At 45.9% G+C, this 16,713-nt stretch overlaps 1 protein-coding gene across 1 annotated transcript in view; it reads right to left on the bottom strand.

Moving 5' to 3' along the window:
- Nucleotides 1-15,979: 15,979 nt before the first annotated feature.
- Nucleotides 15,980-16,713, bottom strand: part of LOC122032395 (chromatin assembly factor 1 subunit FAS2 homolog) — a 54,382-nt gene continuing 53,648 nt past the window's right edge. Inside the window, exon 12 of the mRNA XM_042591687.1 lies at nt 15,980-16,318. Within this exon, the coding sequence (XP_042447621.1) occupies nt 16,116-16,318 (203 nt within the window). The 3' untranslated portion in view covers nt 15,980-16,115. The remainder of the gene's footprint in view (nt 16,319-16,713) is intronic.

The raw sequence follows: 16,713 nt of genomic DNA, 5'->3' as shown, positions 1-16,713 counted from the left end.
GTTATGCTGATCGGAGACGTAGACCCCTAGCGTTCTCTGTTGGCGACCATGTATTTCTTCGAGTTTCACCCACGAAAGGGGTGAAGAGATTTGACCTCAGATGCAAGCTAGCTCTGCAATATGTTGGACATTTCCAGATCTTGGAGTGGATTGGAGCGGTAGCCTACTATCTAGCACTACTACCGTTCCTGTCAGGCGTGCATGACGTATTCCATGTGTTTATGCTGAGGAGGTATATACCTGACTCGACACATGTGCTGACAGATATTTCAGTTCCTGTTCAGCCTGACGTTATTTATGAGGAGGTTCCGGTACGTATTTTGGATCGGAAAGAGCGTAAGTTGAGGAACAAGACTATCTGGCTGGTTAAAGTCGGATGGCAGTATCATTCGGACGAGGATGCTACTTGGGAGCTCGAGGATACTATCCGAGCTCGATATCCCCATCTTTTCACTTGAAGTATGTGATTTAATTTACCGTTCAGCATTTATACTTTATAGCTATTGTTAGTACGTGCTGATGGTAGATAACGAAATTTGGGGACCAAACTTTTATTAGTGGGGGAGAATGTAAAATATTGGAAAAATGAGAAATAATGATAAGGGAATTTTCCGGAATTTTTGGAAATTTTTCGGGAATTTTTCGGAGCTCGTATGGACGAGTTAACGGGGATAAAAAGTTGGTCCCGAAAAGACCTATTTAGGCTACCCATTTAAGCGAGGAAAAGATTTAGCTATTTATTTATTTTCTTTTCCTTTCTTTTTCTTATTTATTTTCTTCTCCTCCCGGGCCCTCACCGAGCCTCACACGCGCGGCGATCTCTCTTCCTCCTCGCGCCGAGCCGCCGAACCAACTGTGCCCTAACCGCCCTCTCCCAACCGGTGATGCAACCCGCCACCCTCTTATCATCTTCTTCCTCACCGATTTTGTGCCCTAGCCGCCAGGAACCCCAGCGCCGGCCGCCGTCGCGAGTGCCCTAGCCGACTTCTTCCCGACGCTTCTGCCTCTGCCCTAGAGCCAGCAGACGACGCCCTCTTCCTCTCTTCCAGCAGAGAATAGCCAACCTCCGTGGCCGATCATTGGACATCGCCACCGGTCACTGCCACCAGGCCGACCGCGCGTTGCCGATGCCTGTGCCCTAGCGTCGGCCGCCCCCTCTGCTGATGTTTGGCAGCAACACTGACACCGCAATTTCTCTGCCTCCATGTTCTTCTCGGCATTGATCAGCGCTCGAGAGAAGGCAGCCAGTCTCCTCTTTGTCACTGCCGCTCTTCCTTCTTCCCTCTGCACCTCTGCCGACCATTGGATTGGGCAAATCCAGCCTCTGCCCTGAACTCTGCTCTGGTTCCCTCTGTGCCCTAGACCGTCAACTCATGGTCTCTTCATCGCGATACCAGCCGGCCTTCTCTCGCCATTGATCATTGCTCTAGTTCACCACCACCGTGGCTTTGTGGAGGAGGTTACAAATCTGGTCTTGTTCTGTCGAGGAGATTAGCCATTGGTGCATAGCTACTGCCACCAGCATCTTTAAAGCGACAGCAATTCCAAACAGAGATTGGTGGTAATATGAAGGTAAGATCTCTAAATTAAGAGGTTAATCACTAGTGATTATGTCTTATGCAGATCTTGGATCTAATCTAAGATTGGGTTAGATCCGAATTAATTAGTTAACCGAGATTAATAGATGAAATAAGGTTTTCTAACCCTAATTGGAATTGAGTTGGTTATCTAAATTATAGTATAGTGGATTGATTACATCATGTTGTTACAGGGCTTTGGTTCGAGACGGTATCTCGACGAGGGATTTATCTCGTATTAGACCTTTATTACTGGAGGCGGGTACTTTTGACTTATTGTCTTTGATATGCATAGTAGTGAAATTAACAAGTTGCATTAATTATGTTCCTCATTTGTTTCGGTTAATCACTACCCGATTACCTGTTACCTGCTTGATTGATTGTTTGTTTTGCATTTCGTGTTGTTATGTACCTGATTACACATGCTCATAGGGGTAGTGATATAACCATACCTCACCATGTTCAGGACGTAGGATTAATACCTTATCTGATCAGTATATTTTGATGTGATTTATTTACTATGATGCACATCATATGTGTATGTAGGTTTGTTCGGTATATTACCATGCTTAGTGTCATGCACCATTCGCATGATTGCATGCTGTGTGATAGATTGCTCCATTATTGTCGAGCACATTGCCAGTTTCATCACTGTTCGGTACTCCATTGTGACGCTCATGGGTAGCGTGACGCAGCGTGGTAGCACGTCAGTTTGCTCTTCCGTTGCTCCGTTGGTTCGCTCAGGGGTAGTGTGACGCAGCGTGTAGCACGTTAGAGATCCCTCTCCGTCATAGTGTACCGGGAGATGAGAGCATTGCGCTCCCCCATTTATGATTTGGGGTAGGAGTATGTCTGTACTCCGACAGCATCCCGTCCACTCGGTCACTCATCAGGAGTAATGATGCAGAGTGCACGGTTGTCACAGCCCTACCCACTTGGTCCCACTTTTGTTGTGAGTCGGCTGACTGGCGTCAGGGGTGACCATGACATTGGCATCATATTCATGATGCATTTATTGCTTGTGTTTGTGTTTGCTGCATTTATATGCTGCATATTGTTTGGATACCTATGTTTGACATGTATACAGGTCTTCTATACCTTTCAGACTATTTGTCCTTATACCCAGGTCCTGGTTAGTACAGTTTCTGTCATGTTTACTTTGGTTTGCATTTACCTTTATTTTTATCAGGAGACTATACGCATAGTGCTAGGTGTTATTTCCTTACTTTGCATATCAATTGTACCTGCTGAGTGTTTGACTCACCCCACCTCCATTGTTGTTATATTTCAGGATGATGCTGTCAGGAGAGAGTTCTAGTTGCTGGTCCCCTGAAGACCCCGAAGACTTATGGATCTTTTGATTTTGTTTTGCTTCTTATTTGACCATGTTTACACTTAGTTTCGTTTGATACCTGGATATTGTATGGATTGTCCTTGTTGATGGATTTTTATTCGATATGTTTTATTACATGCCTGCTTAGGTGACAGAAGAGGTAAGTTGGTTTTATTGCCGGTTTTGAGATTTACGAGTGTAGTTGAGTAGGGTTGTTTTCGAGTCATCTTATTACTGCTATATTTGTCTATTATTAAACTGTGTGGTGATTTGTTTATTTACATGTTATTATTCCAGCCGCATGTGGCTGAGGTATATAGTGATTGTAGAAAGATTCAGATTGTCCGCCGTACAGGGGAGGTGCTGTCGAAATTTCTTCGGACAGGGACTCCTCTGGGGTGACTTGTATTGCATGTCTTTATGTAATTATGTAAAATTGTACTTAACCAACTCTACTTCAGTGTCTTTATAAACTCCTCTTTCTTTTGGCATGCTCGTGCTTCTCATGATATTCTTTAGTAGCGGACACTTGACTCTTTTATCATAGTAAACGACTGATAATATGTTGATTGTTGATCTTCTGTTGTTGATAATCGGCCCTGCTCATGTTCGTGCTTCGGCCCTTTATTTTAGGTTTCACTTACCCCTGGTCAGGGATCCTTCTAATTTCCCGACCTGCTTCCTTACCTTCCTCTGCTGATTCTGCCTTAGTCTTGCGCCTCGATCTATCCTAAGCCTCGTTTACAGGTCGGTCTAATTTGAAGACCGAGACATTAAAAGTTATGTACAGGCCAGGATCCGTCCTATTCCAGGTCTGTATAGAAGAAGATCAGGAGATTAAGGGTAGACCAGGACCCCTCGTTATCCAGGTCTGCTTAGATAAAGGTCGAGTTATTTAAGAGATAAGCCAGCTCGGGAAAGAGCGATCACTTTTTTAAGAACACTAGGTATCTTTTTCCCGAAGTCCGCCTCTTCGTACTTCGTGCCAGTACTTTTCCAAGTATGCCTTAGGCGTTATTTCCGAGGCTGATCCTACGACTCTCGTTGTTCCTGCTCATTATTTTGTGTCGATGGATGATAATTTGACGAAATTATCCCTTTGCTAGGTGCCTATAAATATTCTCCTCGCTTTCGACTGGCAACGTTAGACGTCCTTTTCTTCTTCCTTGTACTTGAATCCCTCCTGCTCCTGCTACTTTCGCCTCGATCCTTTTTCGCTTGATCCTTCCTCTTTTCGTCTTCGCTTCTTATTGCGTCCCCTTCTTTTCTCTCTTCTTTGGCGTCGATACTTTATCCAGGCTCTTCCTCTTTCGATGAATGTGCTCGAGATGACCTACGTTACACTTACGGGGTCGAAGATGACGTTCAAGTGATCATCCCTACTGGAATACATCAATTCTTCAATCCCCCTGTTAGCTCTAGCACCTTCTTTAGAGAACAATTCGTGGCCGGCCTTCGTCTTCCTATCCATCATTTCTTTACCGACATAGGCCGATATTTCCAGATTCCTCTGGGGCAATTGACACCCAATTCCATAAGAATCCTTTGTGGCTTTGTAATTCTGTGTGAAGTGTGTAAGCTATCCTGGCCCGCCCACTTATTCCATTGCTTCTTCACCCTACGACGCCAAGAAGAAGGCACATTTCGTTTTCAACCCCGTCTCCGAACTACTTTTTTTTCATCCCTACCGCCTTCTGACCCGAGCTGGAGGGACCAATTTTTCTTCATTGCCTTTCCCCGCGACGTGGAGTGGCCCTTGCGATGGCAACAGTTACTTCCTTCTTCTCGAGAACTGGGAGAATTTCATCTTGACTCTTCTTACTTGGAAGCTTCGTCTCGCCTGGCCGGCTGGCGTATAAATTTAATGCGTCTACTATCTGAGGAATTGTTATCCTATTTTCGCCTGAGCAATCTGACTCATGAGATGCCCCGCTCCCTGGGTAAGTTTCTCTTTCCGTTCTGTCATCATTGCGTGAGTATTTTATTTTTCTAGGGAAAGAAATTTCACACTTTATCCGGTACAGCTGAAGTCGTAACCCATACTTCGGAGGTCCATCCCCTTCCTCTGAGTGACATGGAGATAATGAGGCGAGACCGAGTTATCCTGCATAGAAGAGCACTCCCCCACTCATCTTCAACTTCAATCGGTGGGGCTTCATCGACCAATCCTCCGCTCAGACCTGTTCGGCGAGGGCCTCCGGCTGCCCGACCTGCTCTATTGGCTCGGCCTACTAGCTCTCGGACTGCTCGTCCACCTCGACGGGCCACTCCCGCTCGCCCCAGGGCTGTTCGTCCGCCTCGATCGGCCACTCCTGCTCGTCCCCGGGCTCCCGCTCGCCCTCGGGCCCCACGTACGACCCGGCCTACTCAACATCACTACCCTCGGTTAGTCCTCCTATAGCCACTTATATCCCCGGTCGGGGCCTTGGTGAAAGGCTTATGGGCCTTGGCGGAAGAACCGGAAACATCCCCCTTGCCAGTCCTACTTTCAGAGAGGCTTCTCAGGCGGCTCGCAGGGCTCGTGCCACAAATGAACACCTGAGCCAAAATGCCCCAACTCCCTCTAGGCATAGGGCTCGGTCGTCCTCCGATGATTCTGACTCTGACGATCAGCCGCTATCTCAGAGATGCCGGCGCCGAGCTCCTCGCCCGATGCCTGACTCCGGCCATCATCTATCCCTTCTCCTCCTCCAAGTGCAGCTATCTCTCCTCCATCCCCTCATGTGACTCCACCTCCAATCCCGAGCCATGTAACTGATCCCCCTACTTCATCCACTAATCAGGCCGAGCCCCCATTGGCTCACCCTTCCACCTCACAGCACGTTCCGGACGATGAAGCTGGCCCCTCAGAACGACCTTCAACTATCCCGCCTGCGGTACCTCCTCAGGGGCCTTCTTCAGCTCCCTCTGGTGCAACCACCAAGCCTTCAGCTCCTCCGATCTCATCCGCGGGTCCCTCAGGACCCCCTCCACTTATTTATCATAATTATTGCACTACCCTCCCTTCTGAGGAGCCATTATGGTCTCAAACAGATGTTCCCACCATCTCCCTCAAGATAAAAGGTCGTCTGGCCACTTTATAGGAAGAAAGCCTGCAGTATATGAATTCCTTGCCTTCTCCGGCTCAGATGGACCAATTCGCAGAGTTGTATATCAAGGTAACCTTTAAAGATTTCCCAACTGTTGCTTTTCCCGCTCTTATTAGATACTTTTTGTATGTTTCAGGCCTGTGCAGAATCTCTGATAGTGAACCATTCCTTCCATGCTACTCATTATCAAAATAAGATGCTGCGCGACCAGGTTGCTGAACTGGAATTGCAACTGAATGATCCTGCCCAGGCTAGCCATGCTTTAAGGACTGAAATAAAAGATTTAACTAAAAAGAAGAATAGTCTGAAATTATCCTTAGCCCTAACCAACCATGAGCTCAGAGATCTCCAGGAAAAGCAAAGTCAGGCTGATAATGTACACCAACAGAGTATGAATCAACAGGCCTTAGAACATCAAGGAGCTAAGGACCAGTTGGCTCAAAAGTTGCGTGCTGCCGAGACTCTGGTGCAGGATCAAGACCAAAAGTTGAAATCCCAGGAGGCCCTTTTGAAATCTCAAGAGGCTCAGCTAACTTACCAAGCGACAGAATTATCCACTGCCAGAAGTGAACTGGCTCAAGCTAGGGCCACCACAGAGGGCGTGTCAGCAGCTCTGGCGATCTACAGAGAAGGAGAGAACAATCGCTGTTTGCAGAGCCATGCTATGTATCTGCGTTCTCCAGAATTTTACGCACAGGTGGGACATCGTTTTTCCACATCTGCTATCTACGGGGCGGGCGGGGCTCTGCGACAACTTCACGAGCAAGACAATTTAAAGTCCCTCCCGCCTCTTGAGTTTTTAGACCATGACCAGATCCTTAAAGAGATACCGGATGAAATATTTGCTCCTTTCGAATAATATTTTTTGGCCTTTTGTACATAATGACTCGAGAGTTGTTTGTAAAGTACTTTGTTGTTTCTTTGTTTGCCTTCAAAGGCTTGCTTTCACTAAAATTGCGTAACTTTGTCATAAAAAGCATTAGAACATACAACTTCTGCTTTCACCTCTTCTACTTCCTCTGATCAGGTCTGCTAACCCAGTCTATGAGATAAGTGACAACTCGGCCTATCCCTCAGCCTACACTTCTCGGTCTGTCTCTTCAAACTCGATAAGGTCGCAAGTAATTAGCGCTCTAGGGTCGATTGAACCTCTTGCCTCGTTCATCTTGTAAATAATAGGCTCCAGACGCTAACTTTTTAATGACTTTATAAGGTCCATCCCATTGTGGTGCTAGCTTAGTCACGTCCCCCACTGGCTTGATTTGCTTCCAGACCAGATCTCCTTCTCCAAAGAATCGAGGAATTACTCTTCTGTTGTAATTTTATCTCATTCTTTGTCGATAAGCCTCCAACCGAGCCACCATTCGGTCACGGGTCTTGCTAATAAAATCCAACTCAGCTAACCGCCGCTCCGTGTTTCCTTCATTGTATAGTGTCCTTCTGACCGACGGTACTCCAATTTCTATGGGTACCACTGCCTCATTGCCATAAACCAAGTGGAATAGCGTCAGACCTGTGCTTTCCCGAGGTGTTGTACGATAGGCCCACAGAATGCTTGGCAGCTCTTCCACCCAATTGCCTCCGACATGATCTAGCTTGACCTTCAGACCTCGTACTATTTCTCTATTGATTAACTCAGTCTGACCATTGCTTTGAAGATAAGCTACTGAAGTGAAGGCTTGCGTTATGTCAAATCCCTTACACCAGGCCTGGATTCTTTGTCCTTGAAATTGCCTTCCATTGTCAGACACCAGCTTGTGAGGAATACCAAATCTACAGAGGATGTTCTTCCACAAGAATTGAATGACAGCATCTTCTGTGATCCGGGCCAGGGCTTCTGCTTCTACCCATTTAGAAAAATAGTCCACGGCCACCATAAGAAGCGCCTCTGACCTGGTGCCATCGGAAATGGTCCCACAATATCCATGCCCCATTGATCAAAAGGACAGGACACTATAGACGTTCTCAACAGGGTCGTAGGTCGATGTGTCAAGTTTTGATGTTTCTTGCAGGACAAGCATGTGTTCACCAACTTGTGAGCATCCCTCTGTAAAGTGGGCCAGAAATAATCGGCCAGGAGCACCTTGCGAGATAATGTCCGACCGCCTACGTGATTGCCACAGCATCCCAGATGTATTTCTCGCAAGGCCTAATCGGCTTTCTCCATACTCAAGCATTTAAGTAAGGGTCAAGAGAAGGACCACTTGTAGAGCTGATCTCCAATCATTACGTAAGCATGCGCTTGCCTCCTAATCAGCCGTGACTCTTCTGGATCTGTAGGTAAGATACCTTGCCTGAGATAACTAACCACGGGTGCTCGCCAATCAATAGTTGCTTCTGTATTGTTTTGCAAATCTATCTGGGCTATCAAAAAGGTTTGTATCGTTGACCGATCCAGCACCCAAGTAGTTAAGGAACTGGCCATCTTTGCTAATTCATCTGCTCGCTCATTCTCCATCTTGGGTATCTTGGTTACAGTGACCTCTGTGAATTCTTCCTTCATCTTCTCATAAGCTTCCCAATACATTTGCAATTTATCACAGTTTATCATAAAGTTACCGGTAACTTGCTGAGTCACCAACTGGGAATCTAAATAAACAATTACCCGGGCGGCCCCTACATGTCTAGCTGCTTATAGTCCGGCCAACAAAGCCTCGTACTCTGCCTCATTGTTAGTGGCTCGGAAATTCAATCGAACCGCCAACTGAAGTATATCTCCTTGAGGAGATATTACCAAGACCCCCACCCCGCTTCCATGATGATTAGCAGACCCGTCCACATAAATCTTCCATATCTCTTCCGAACTGGTTTGATGTACTTCTGTTAAGAAATATGCCAAGGCCTGTGCCTTAATAGCGGTGCGCGGCTGGTACTATATGTCATATTCTCCCAACTCAGTGGCCCATTTGATAAGCCGCCCCACAACTTCTACATTAGTCAGAGCTCTTCCCATGGTGCTATTGGTTAAGACTGTGATAGGATGCGACAAGAAATATGGTCTTAATTGCCGAGCCATAAGGACCAATCCATAAACCAACTTCTCTAGGGCCGTGTACCGAGACTCGGTTGCTTTCAATAAGTGACTGAAGAAATACACTAGTCGTTGTACATTGTCATGTTCTTTAACGAGCACTACCCCTACAGCCTCAGGGGTGGCTGACAAGTAAACCCATAAGGGTTCTCCTATAACTGGCTTAAAAAGAGAGGGAAGAGTCTCCAGATACTTCTTCAGCTCTTCAAAAGCTCTAGTGCATTCTTTATCCCACTGGAACTTGGAGGCCTTCCTCAGCACCTTGAAAAAAGGAGCAGCTCGATCTGTAGACCTGGAGATGAATCTTGACAAGGCTGTTATTCTGTCGACCAGCTTTTGGGTTTCTTTTAAATTCTGAGGAGGTTGCATATCCTTGAGCACTTGAACTTTTTCAAGATTGGCTTCTATTCCTCGCTCAGTCACCAAGTAACCCAAGAATTTTCCTCCTTTAGCTCCAAATAAGCATTTTAAGGGATTGAGTTTCAGCCCATACTATCGGAGAGTCCTACATGTTTCCTCCACATCTTTGATCAAGTTTTCGGTCAGCAGAGATTTGATGAGTATATCGTCTACATAGACCTCCACATTTCGCCCGATCTGCTCCCAGAAGATTTTATCCATCATTCGCTGGTATGTGGCTCCGGCGTTCCTGAGGCCAAAGGGCTTGATAGTATAACAGAAAGTACCATTAGCCGTAATAAAACTAACCTTCTCTTGATCTTCCCGGGCTAGAGGTATCTGATGATACCCCTGGTAGGCATCCAGCATACATATTCTTTCACAGCTGGCCGTAGAGTCTACCATTTGATCAATTCGGGGCAGAGGATAGCAGTCTTTAGGGTTGGCCCGGTTGAGATCCCGGAAGTCTATACATACTCTCCACTTATTATTGGGCTTCTTTACCAAGACTACATTGGAGAGGCAGGATGGGAACTGAACCTCCCGAACTGTCCTACCTTTTTGAGCTGATCCACCTCGGCTCTTATTATTTTATTCTGGTCAGTTGAGAAATTTCTTTTCTTTTGCTTTACAGGCCGGGAATCAAGTAATAGATGCAGCTTGTGCTCAGCCACTTTTGGCTTGACCCCCGGAAGTTCCTCAGTAGACCAAGCAAAGACATCCCGATTGCGGATTAAACACTGAATTAATTCTTCTTTGAGGGGAGAGGGAAGGTCGCTCGCCACCCAGGTCAGACTTTCAGGTCGCTCAGTGTGTAATTGCACTTCTTCCCAAGGGATGAGCTCTTCGGCTATAGGAAGAGGCTCCTCTTGAACAACATGAACACCCCCATCCTGCATCTTTTGATTTTTTCGAGCCTCAACTCGGACCATGTCAATATAACACTGCCGAGAAACTTTCTGTTCTCCTTTAACTTCCCCGACTTGCTCGCCCACAGGAAACTTGATTTTTTGATAGAAGGTCGAGACAGTAGCCTTAAATTCATGCAAGGCGGGCCTTCCGAGGATGACATTGTAGGAAGAAGGGGAGTCCACCACTATAAAAGTGCTTCTCCTGGTGCGCACCAATGGCTCGGTGCCTAAAGATATGGCCAACTTAATCTGACTCATAGGCTTCACTTCATTGCCTGTAAATCAGTACAGAGATGTGGCCACCAGTTGGAGTTCAGTAGCATCAATTTGCATTTCTTCGAATGCAGTCCTAAATAGAATGTTGACTGAGCTTCCAGTATCAATGAAAACTCGAGCCACTCAGCTATTGGCAATAATGGCTTTGATGATGAGAGCATCGTCATGAGGTAACTCCAGGCCTTCCAGGTCTGCTAACCCGAAGCTGATAACAGGGCCAGCAGCTTGCTCCTGACTGCATCCGACGGCATGAACTTCCAAGCGCCGAACATGAGACTTGCGTGCTCTCCCTGAATCTCCGTCAGTTGGCCCTCCTGAGATCATGCCGATCTCTGTGACAGCTGCATTACCTCTGTTTTCGACCTCCCGTGATCCTTCTGGCTCTTTTCCCCGGCCAGGCTGATGAGTGCTAGGTCCTATAAGGTCGGGACGAGATGGTCCGGCCTGTCCTGCCACCCTTTGTTCTTCCATCATCTTGATCAACTAAGGAGCTAGCTCGGGCGGAGGCAAACCCATCTCGGTGGCTTGCTTAGAGTCTCGAGCGAACTGAAAACAACGGTTAGTATCATGTGTACGTGATCTGTGATAGGTACAGTACCGATTATTCCCTGGCCCTGGTCGAGGAGCATGTACAGCAGCAACTCGAGGGGCGGGTCGAATTTCTGGCCCAGGATGAAAGGCAGGTCTGGCTTCCCGGGCTCGCGGCAGAGGTTGAGGGGGTGGCTGAGGCGCTCTTCTTTCCTGCTTGTTGGTGGAAGGAAGTGGTCTTTCAGCCTTCCTTCGATCTGCTTGTGCTTCTTCCACCTTGATGTAAGAAGCAGCTTTTTTCACCATCTCATCAAAATTCCGAACGGGATTTTTGATGAGATCTCTGAAGAATTCCCCCTCTCCTAATCCATGGGAGAAGGCGCTCATAAGAATCTCTGAAGTGGCAGTGGGGACATCTTGAGTCACTTGATTAAAATAGTTGATATAACTCCTCAAGGGCTCAGTCGACCCTTGCTTTAGAGCGAAGAGGCAATGATCTGTCTTCTGGTATTTCTTGCTGCTAACAAATCGGCGCAGAAAAGCCGTTTTGAAGTCCATAAAACAGGTGATGGACCCTTGAGGTAACCCATTAAACCACTTTAAGGCTGAACCAGCTAAAGTGTTCAGGAACACTCTGCATTTAACAACATCACTATATTGATGCAGCAGGGCTGCATTTTTGAATTTTCGCAAGTGCTCTTCCGGGTCCTTGCTCCCATCATATTCTCCAATTGACGGGGCTCTGTAACCTTTAGGCAGTCTTTCATTTAGAATCCTGGCCGAGAAAGGTACTTTCTCGTCCGGATCTTCAGGGAACCCCTCGGGTATGACAAGGGCTTTTCCCTTCTTCGAGTCCCGCGACAGTGAACTCTCAGCCATAGATGCTTGAGGCGGCTCCTTCTTAAGGCTTTGTGCTTGGGGCTCTGGCTGATAATATCCTATACCAGGCTCACGATAAGGATGTTGAGGAAATACCTCAGGCTGCTTTCTTTTGGAACCCCGATCTGAAACAGGGAGGGGCTCCTTGGAGGCTTCAGTAGGGGCTTGTCGTGGTTGTGAGACAGTTGCCTGTCTTTCAAAGGCTGCCAACCTTTAGGACTCCTTGAAGAGCTCATACTCTCCAGCGGTCATAGTAACGTGAATGCGGCCAGACTCCTCCATCGTCACGTTCCGGAACAGGTTGTTGTGTTCCCACAGACGACGCCAAATTTGATCCCGTCCGAAAGCTAAGTCGAATGAAGGCGGGCCTTGTTGTGCGAAAAGTTGACAGAGAGTCGTTGAGATGCAAAATTTGATCCCGTCCGGAAGCTGAGTCGGATGAAGGCGGGCCTTGTTGTGCGAAAAGTTGATGGAGAGTCATTGAGATGCTGAATCAGCGAGATACCCCCTGGAAAGGTTCGCACTGGTGGTCTTACAGAGAGAAACGATCAGGATGATGACGCTATTACTCTGCACACACACAAACGAGTCCACCGGTCGTTAGAGACCAAAAACCAGGGAAAAAGTCCACGGGTCAGGCCCTCCGACGCTCAAGTCAGGTACTTTTTCCCCATAAATCACAGAGAAAAGATGAAAAGTAGAAAACTGGTAGAAAATGACGAGTGAGCGTACCTGCGTAAGAGACAAAGCATCCCTTTTTATACTGCAACTGAGGCTTCTAGAACCTGATGAATGTTAGGGAATGTTAGATGTCAGCCTTTGTATGCCAGTGGTCAACATGTGGTTTTCTCTTATAGGCTGGCGGAGGAACCAAGAGGAGTATAAGCCCCCCACTGTTAAAATATTCCCTGACATATGATGATTGTTCTCTGACAGGTGGTTACGATTCCTTGCAAGCCTATTTGTCATGTAGTGTCTGACCTACTGACCCACCTTCGTCTGCGTTATCCGAAGCATGTACATCCCGACCTACACGAGGGATCTAGTTCTTGACCTGCATTCGCTTATCACTATCCAAGGCATGTATGTCCCGACCTGCACGCTGGGTCTGATTCCCGACCCGCATCTGCTTATTGCTATCCAGGGTATATATGTTCCGACCTGCATGCTGGGTCTGACTCCCGACCCGCATCTGCTTATTGCTATCCAGGGTATGTATGTTCCGACCTGCACGCTGGGTCTGACTCCCGACCCGCATCTTGTTTATTGCTATCCAGGGTATGTATGTCCCGACCTGCACGCTCGTTCTGACTCCCGACCCGCATCTTGCTTATTGCTATCCAGGACATGTATGTCCCGACCTGCACACTGGGTCTGACTCCCGACCCGCATCTGCTTATTGCTATCCAGGGTATGTATGTTCCGACCTGCACGCTGGGTCTGACTCCCGACCCGCATCTTGCTTATTGCTATCCAGGGCATGTATGTCCTGACATGCATGCTGGGTCTGACTCCCGACCCGCACCTTGCTTATTGCTATCCAGGGCATGTATGTCCCGACCTGCACGCTGGGTCTGTAAGCAGACCTGCTGGTAGTCTCCATCCTTAGCTGTACTTGGCCCACGAACCCATTTACTACTTACTATCAGGGCTGGGTCTTATAATTTCTCTCTTTTGACTTAAGCCACGTAGGTTGGACTTTTGACCTCCCCACTATTCCTATCAGCCCGATAGTTGGCCGGCCATGTTGGCTTGACTTCTTACCTTCTTGACCTCCTTGTCAGCTGGACTGTTGACCGGCCACATTGCCCTAACTTCGAGCCACATCATCTTATAGACCCTACAAAATACGCACCGTATCAATGAAGATGAGAGTGCCTCTCCCAACTAGGACAAGGGCTTGATGCAGATCAGAGATGGACTTTTGGAAGCTAAGAGGGTGGAAGACCATCACACCCTCTTCTCCTCAAGTTATGTGCCCCTTGTGAGGAAACCGGGATGAGATGGATGATAGTTTCTCCCAACCAAGATAAAAGCTTATGAATGAAGGTGGTCACCAAAGATGGAGATGGTAGTGCCTCTCCAAACCAAGATAAGGGCTTAGAGAGGTGGAGGCCCCGAACCCTAGATCTAAAATGGTCTTTTATATCTCCCAATGAACCGTGAACTCAGCCACATGCACCATGGTCGTTCCAAGGGCACGACTTGGTCGTGTTGGCTACTAATGGGAGGCTCCAATTGATTTCCTAGACCGAGTAGGGTGGGACACAGCTAGGCCATTTCAGTGGACATGATCGGGTTGACCATGTCAGGGACACAATCAGGTCGTGTTCCCTACTGTGATGTGCTTTGAGCTCCTCTTTTGACTCCGGTTGAGCTCTCCTTTGATCTCCTATAAGATAAAGTTCAAATCTTAATAAATAATATTCTAAATGTAGGTAATTTACTGTGAAGCTCCAAATCAATCATTTTCTCATAAAACATGGTATGAATCAACATTTAATCATATGTGAGGATTAGACCGTCAAATATAAAAGCTAAAATAATGTGTCAAAACATTATTATCAATGACCTTGCGCACGCAAGCATGCCAAAGCATCATACACCACTACTCATTACTCACTGCCTAGTATGTGCAAGGCCAATGGAGGCCTTTGAAAGCTTACGATTTCATCCATCCGAGAAACAACACTTAGTCATGGGCCACTATCGTTTGAAAGCCTTACATCATGTCAAAGCATAGCTTTGTCTTGTGGCTGCTTACACACAATCGAAGGCAAACCAAAGGATCGTCTACCTTACGCGCAATGCACCTTTGAAAGCTTACTATCTTCCATCCAAGAAATAGCACTTAGGCATGGGGCACTTAGGCATGGGCCACTATCGTTTGAAAGTCTTACATCATGTCAAAGCATAGCTTTGCCCTATGGCTGCTTTCACACGATCGTCGGCAAACCAGAGGATCGTTTACCTTACGTGCAATGCAAGATGTGCCCATGATGTCAAGGGGCAGATGAGGCAATTGATCACACCTTTCAGTGCCTGATCAGTATGGTCATATGGACCAAAGTGCGGACATTACTAAGAATAGACAGGGGATCAGCACAACCAGAAGAATGTTGTAGTCTTTAAGAGGACGTTCTAATAGAGCTATCATTTCACTAAGATGAAGTTTTTGACTCTGTCATGCACAGTTATTTCATTTGATGACGGTGTGCTAAATATTGAGTGTTCATAAAGATTCATGTATTTCAATCTTTGACACCTAGTATGCATATTTTTTTTTCTTTTCTTCGACTCCTTAAGAGTATTTACCTTATTAGAAAAAATAATGAAACTAACAATAAGGCATGTACCAGACTCCAAGCATCATAACCTCATAGAGAACCAAAGAATTGTAGTACATTGCAACCAATACCCATTTACATATTCTTATGATGCTTATCGACACTCGCACCACCAGAACTCGATCACCAATTGTGCCTAGCCATTTTATTATGCTCTAACATTAGTCTGCAAGTCTTCAAGGCTGAAGTGAAAATAAAAGAGAAAAAATAGCTTCTATTAGACCGACTTGAGTGATCTCATGATTGCTTAAGTTGACTAACGGCAGAACCATCCCAAATCTCTTCATCACCCCCATCGATTCCCAAACTTCCTCTCATGTATGGGATATAATAATTGAGCTGACTTGTCGTTGTACAAATTAAAAATTTAAAAAATAAACATGTGGCCGACAAAGCATTTTCTTTGCGTATCCTATAATGTGAATATTTATGCAGTGCAAATCGTATCAGTTAAGCTTAGCCTATGAAACGAATTCAACATTTACCTTTTTACTGTAAACTACGAAATTTATACATGGATATTAAAGGAACGATACCACATTCCTAAGGAAAGCTCAGCAGGAATAGGTTCTGTTTTTTTTTTCATACAACTGCTTGCGTAAATTTCACTTTTATGGGAATTCAGTTTTCAATTAGTTGTCATCTAGTTCAAAGTCAATGGAGAGAATAACAATTTACAAAACAAGTTACGAGAAGCATAATTAAATTGAAGCACACATGCTCGTCCAATATTTTTGTTCTCTAGTTAATTAATAGCTATAGGAGTAATACGCTTCTTGGCAGGCTTATTTGGGTCAGCATTTTTGGTGGCAGTGGGTGGCAGTCTTTCCTCGTCATTTTTGGCAACTGGTTCATTGTTAACTGGAATAGCTTTAATCTTATCAATTTCCAAATTGCATACCACTTCAGCTTCAATATTGGATGCATTCGCCTTGCCTTGTGCTTTTTCTGCAAAATAATGATGACAATTTACCAAAAATAACAGGGAGTTCTGAAACAATAACCCTGAATCATGACAACAGCCCAACTGTACTGTAAAACACATCAAACTTTTCAAAATAAGCAACAGAAGCTGAGGTATTTGACTACCCATAACTAATAACAAAATGGCACAAACTTGTATGCCGATTGTAAAGTCATAAAGTACTAGAAGATCATACCATTTTTTTTTTGTCATACCAACACATACATCCCAAGTCCATATGGGGCATTTGGTAGGGCAGAAGGAAATTGAATAAAAATGATTCATTCCTTTTATAAAGTTATTCCAATATTTGGATTGACAAATTGAGGTGGAATAATCCCTAGTCATTCCATTCTGACAAAAATTGAAAATTGTACAA

Source organism: Zingiber officinale, chromosome 11A (genome assembly GCF_018446385.1).
Source record: "Zingiber officinale cultivar Zhangliang chromosome 11A, Zo_v1.1, whole genome shotgun sequence".
NCBI lineage: Eukaryota > Viridiplantae > Streptophyta > Magnoliopsida > Zingiberales > Zingiberaceae > Zingiber > Zingiber officinale.
The sequence above is the reverse complement of the archived record's forward strand: the minus strand, read 5'-3'. Positions and strand labels throughout refer to the sequence as shown.